Source organism: Tarenaya hassleriana, unplaced genomic scaffold (genome assembly GCF_000463585.1).
Source record: "Tarenaya hassleriana unplaced genomic scaffold, ASM46358v1 Cleome60, whole genome shotgun sequence".
Classification (NCBI taxonomy): Eukaryota; Viridiplantae; Streptophyta; class Magnoliopsida; order Brassicales; family Cleomaceae; genus Tarenaya; species Tarenaya hassleriana.
Window position 1 is genome coordinate 379814 of NW_010968506.1, and position 5634 is coordinate 385447.

Sequence of the window (5634 nt, forward strand, 5' to 3'; positions counted from 1 at the left end):
CATACATAATCTGAGGGCATATACAAATTAAAAATCCAAATAAAACGAAAAATCCCAAAAGTTAAATCCTGAAACAAATTTAAAAAAAAAATAAAGAAGAGAAAAGGTTTCAGTGAGCTCCTTCATTCATCTCCAAGGGTTTATTCATGCTCCACGCATTCAAAGACTCCACGGTCACGGGCTGCGTTCCATTGTTGAAAACGTACAAATGAGCATTCTCGGTCGTTGCCTTCTCCGGATACACTCGAGACGTTATCACGACCTTTCCCTTGTCTCCGAAACTTTCTACTACCGAGTTATCGATCTGCAACGATTTTTCATTTCATATATCGATAGATCAAACTTTGCGCAACTAAATCGGTCCCAAAATGTATAAATGCAAAGAATGACGTACCAATGTCCTAAGAGAGATCCTTCCATCTGCGAAATCTACGTGGTGCACAAAGCCAGCGAAAGACGGTTTGTACATTCTGTCCTTCGGTTCAGTACCGTCGTCGGTCCTTAGAGATGATCTAAAAGGAAAGGAAAAACATCAAAATTAAATATCTGTATATATTCACATTGTTAAATTTATATATATTATTCAAAGCAAAAACGTTACCTCTTGGCGTCGGAACACATGAGGACCTTAAGCTCATTCGTGGCGGTGTCTTTGAAAACTCTGAAGAAAACGGGAGTGTACTCTTCGTAATCGGGAGTGGCCAAGGTGATCAAACCAAACGGACCGACGCCGCCTTTCTCCGTCGAGCCCTTCATGTTGCACAAGTCTTGCGCATTTGTCCACTTCGGGTCGAAAGGTTCAGCCATTGCAAGGCTTCCAACATTGAATGTTACTTCAACATCGGCCTATTCAACGTTGTTATATTGTACGACCTTAAATACCGAAACGTGATCCATTTATAAAACTACGAAAAACAGCTTCTTTCATTACATACCTGTGCTACGGTGATTCCTTGGACCTCGAAACGTTGGCCGTAGTCGATTTTCTTGTTCTTTATTTCGACCTTTTTGCCTCTCAATGTGTTGAGCTCTTCGACTGGCCAAAACACCAACTGCTTCCCACTAGAGTCGAGCAATACGGTTCTTGGGATAAGCTGAATGGACCGACAAATAAACAATGTGGAAAACGTCAAGAATGAAACCTTATATTATATTCGAAATGTAGCTAATAAGGATAGAAAGAGAATTATTTATAACCTGAACTCCAGCCCAACCCTTTTTCGTGTCATCTTCGACAGTGTCAGATTCATTGGCCCAACCCCACAGAATTCTTCTCTTGTTCTTGTAGTCGAAGAATGTCTTAGAAGCGTAGAAGTTACCATAATCAAATCTCAAACCGTTCCAACCGTCAGGAGATGAACCGTCCGGTATGTACCGGTCCTTATCGGTATAGTACTTTCCAAGTGTGTAATACTCGAACCGGGTCATATCCAAACTGACCTTCAACACGTGCTTGATGTTCGGACCATTGTAACTGAAGTCCAAACCGTTCTTGTGGTCGGTTAAGCTAACCGGAAAAAAATCGGGACATTCCCACATACCGGTATCCTGTTTGGTGTGGAGAGGGTGTTTGGCCTTGACCCATTTCCTGAAATCTCTACTCCGGTATAAGTAAACCATTCCTCTATGCTTGCGTTTTGAACCGACCAATATTCTCCAACGGCCATCTTTGCCAAACCAAGCCGTAGTTGGGTCACGGAAAGAGGTCCGGTTCATGGTTCTATCGGCCACAGCTATCGGGTTATCATCCGGTTTAATCCATTTCCTCAGGTAAGGATCGGATGGGTCCTCGGGAATTGCGTAATTTTGCATTTGGGTTTGGTCCTTCTTGAGTCCGGTATAGAGGATAACCGGTCCTTTGCCCGGCACAACTGTGGCTGAACCGGACCATGTACCGTTGATGTCGAACCATTTTGAAGGGTAAATGGCCGGTTCAAGTGCTTCCCAATTGATCAAATCTTTGGAAACCGAGTGGGCCCACACAATGTTTCCCCAAACCGAACCCTTTGGATTATATTGATAAAAGAGATGGTACAAGCCTTTGTAGTACATCGGACCTATTTACAAAAAAAAACAAAAACAAAATTACGTAATAAATTGATTAAAATATGATGAATTGTAAAAAAAAAATCATAGTTTGATGGACTTACCATTTGGATCTGTTGGATGAAGTGGTGGAAAATCCATGAAAACACAATAAAATAAAAATGGTTAGATAACTTTAAATTTAAATTAGTTAAGCATTAGATAACTTTAGATTTTCAAATATTAGGGAATAGATTTAATTAAGCAGTATTAATGAAGGAATAACACAGAAGAAATAAAGAAATATAGGATGAAACCAGCAGTTTCTAAATAAGAAAGCAAATAAAATCTGCACTTATATAGGCAGAGAAAATCCTGAAATCTTGATTTTAAAAATACCAAATAAATCCGTACTTTATATAATATAAAATAATTATAAATCAATTATATGTAATGTAGTATCATTAGGTTAGAATAGATCGGAACTTTCTTCTATAGGGAATTAAAATATTTTATAATATTCCACATTGGTTAAAAAATTTCCATTTGTGAACGTTTTATGATCCATATTTGAAAATCCATTTGGTAAAAGACTCTGCCCCAGTCAAAGACTCTCCGGTTTAATTCACTGACGATAGCATGTACATACACACACACACACACACACACACACACACACACACACACACACACACACACACACACACACACACACACACACACATACATACATACATACATACATACAGATGGATATCCACATATAGATGCGTAGACATGCTTGAGTAGTAATATATATTCGTTACTCATATATGCACCTGCACATGCAAATGAGTGTGTGCGCTTGAAACTATAATGACAGTAGTTTCTGTTCCTCTACTTATAAAAAGTATATAAAATATAAATACGTAAGTGTTTTTTTACGGTACGTATAATGAAAACTAAAAATAACGAAATTAGGTATAATTTTTTATTGGAAATTTAGAGATGTGTGTGTATATATATACACTCATAGAATTTTGATATACCACTTTTTTTTCTGGAGCAATAAAATTATAACAGAAAAACAAAGATCACTTAAAAAGGTAAAATGTTTAGAGAGGTTTCACATGAAGAACAAATCAAAATTTCAATGTTCTATAATCTATAACCTAAAAGAGAGAAAACTATATATTAAACAAAATATTGTGTGGAAGAATCTAAAATCAATCACCCAGAGTCCGAAACGGTCGAACATAATTACAAACAAACAGACAAACAAACCCAAATTTCCCATCTGATTCCTTCACACGAAAACTCATCAAAAGAATCCACACAACGAGGGAGAGGGGGAGAGGGGGAGAGAGAGAGAGAGAGAGAGAGAGAGAGAGAGAGAGAGAGAGAGAGAGAGAGAGAGAGAAAGTAACGTACCGTTGATCCAATGCATAGGAGGTTGAAAGTGAAAGGCGGGTCTATGAAGAGGACTCACTCTCTCGGCAGATAGAGACTGAAATCTCTTGAACACTTTATGCGATGCTTCAACGCCATTATCATTGACTATACTTATTAATACAGGCAACAATAACACAGACACGATCTTTGAAACACGCATCATTTGAAAACCCTAAACGATGATGATCTCAACCTGTAAGAAACCCTAAAGGAGAGAGCAATACGAGAGATGTGTTTGTGGTGCAATATAAATAGTGGAAGACGAAGAAGAAGAAGAAGAATTTTTTTAAAAAAAAGATACTAACAGATAATTCTGTGGATAATCACAACCTGACTCAGAGTAAAATTAGAATCCGGGGTATTTTTTTTTTGTTTAAATTTATCTTCTTTATTTTATTTACTTTGAACAGAGATTTTCTTTTTTTAGTTTACACTGTTACGGTTCTTACGCCTTTGCTTTAGGGATTCAATTTTGAATAATTCCTTATTTAATTTAATAATTAATTTCTGATTAGATGGTTTCATTATATATATATATATTCTTAATTGATTATTTAAAGGATAAATATTAAAAAAATATGAAAATGGATTTTTTTTCCCCTTGGGCCAAGTAAAATACGTTGTGGTGAAAGGTCAACGATTTCTATTTATAGCCCTCAGATTCGGTTTCAAAGTAAGACGAAGTACTTTTCCAATTGGCACTTCCTGGAACCCGTAAATTAATATGTCAATTTTGTGTGGTACACAAGAAGACATGGAGTTACAGAAATTGAGACAATGGTGGAAAATATGATCATAGTATTTATCGGATAAAATTATATCCAATTTCCAATACGGTCTTTGATTGGATTTATTTTTTCTGAATTTTTAAATTAAAATAATTCAAATTAATCTTTAATATAAATATAAAATTAAAAATGAAATAAAAATAAAAATAAAATGGAAATGCCGATCTCTAATATGGATATTGGATGGTGATAAATGGATAAGTACAAGAGTGTTCCGTATGTAGATCCGTCCCAAGACTGCGGTTTTTTCGCGCAATTAATTCTAAAATCTGATTTTTATTTAAAGATGTTGATTAAAAGTTATCTACTGACACATAAGAAATCCAATCCTTCATTTAATGACGATGGAAATTAAAACCTCCAACTTTTATTTTATATCTTCTTCCCCTTGGAAAAGGATGTAAAAAACAAGACCGTATAAACAAAATTTTACCTATTTGGACCGAACCCTAGCCCTAGGAACTCCCTGTTGCTCCAGTTGCAAACCCCAAAATTGGAGTCAGCTCCTCAAATCCTCAAATCATCTCTCCGGTTGCATTCCGCGGGTATACCCCTTATTCTAATCCCTAAGATATCCCTGCAAGAGACAAAAAAGAATGGAGGGGTTTTCCGACCGGCGAAAACTATGGTCACCTACATCTACGGGGAAGATAATAGAGTTGGTACTTTTTGTGTATTCACCGACGGCATGGGATATGCCTATTGATACCACAAATCTAGGTGTATAAATAAGTTCAAGTGATAAAAATCTAGACACAGCGAATACCCCAAGGATACAGATCAACTGTAGTAGTAGGGTCGAACACTGAGAATAGTTAACGCAAGGAGCAAAACTCAACTAAGAACTAGATCAAAAAATATCACATGAAGTATATGAATATCGAAAACAAAAGGAAAAATAGCATATAAATACCTAAACTTTTATGAAAAACTCACATAAATACCTGAACTTGCTGAAGAGAAAGGGAAAGCCATAGCTCACGAGACACCTAAGGTGCATGTAGAGGAAGCCGAACCGCCATATGTAGCTCCTCCACCTTATGTACCACCCGTTCCTTTCACTGTATACGTTACACTATGAATCCGACGATAGGAGTGATTGTTGACATGATTGAATAAGTCAGAGCTATTTTCTAGTTTGTTATTTGACTGTTTCTTCTGGAATAAGTTGTTTATTTTCTAGTCTAAGTCTACTAAGTCTTATGGCTGAGAATAAGGGTTTCGATTGTTTTTCTGTTATTTTGTAAGGCTATATAGCCAATTATCTTTGCAAAATAATAAAGGAATTCATTTCTTCTCAAAGTTATCATATGGTATCAGAGCCCATACGAGCGGCCTGATCAACATAGAAGTTGTAGTCTTCTACGTGTGTGGAGAACATGTCAACCGA

The 5634-nt window shown here is 36.5% G+C and overlaps 1 protein-coding gene across 1 annotated transcript; it reads right to left on the reverse strand.

The window, feature by feature from the left end:
* LOC104799757 (beta-fructofuranosidase, insoluble isoenzyme CWINV4-like) lies at window positions 1-3692 on the reverse strand. The gene is made up of 7 exons (XM_010522400.2): window positions 3436-3692; window positions 2151-2159; window positions 1198-2057; window positions 936-1094; window positions 602-846; window positions 395-512; window positions 1-304 (listed from the first exon to the last, which is right to left on the reverse strand). Exons 1-7 carry the CDS (start codon window positions 3617-3619, stop codon window positions 110-112), a joined length of 1770 nt encoding a protein of 589 aa, XP_010520702.1. The 5' UTR covers window positions 3620-3692; the 3' UTR covers window positions 1-109.
* Between the last annotated feature and the right edge of the window lie 1942 nt (window positions 3693-5634).

Coding starts and splice junctions, on each gene's coding strand:
- LOC104799757 (XM_010522400.2), bottom strand. CDS start 3,619: ATGATGCGTGTTTCAAAGATCGTGTCTGTGTTATTGTTGCCTGTATTA. Junction 1,095..1,197: donor AGGGTTGGGCTGGAGTTCAG/GTTATAAATAAT, acceptor CGGTCCATTCAG/CTTATCCCAAGAACCGTATT. Junction 847..935: donor AAGGAATCACCGTAGCACAG/GTATGTAATGAA, acceptor AACGTTGAATAG/GCCGATGTTGAAGTAACATT.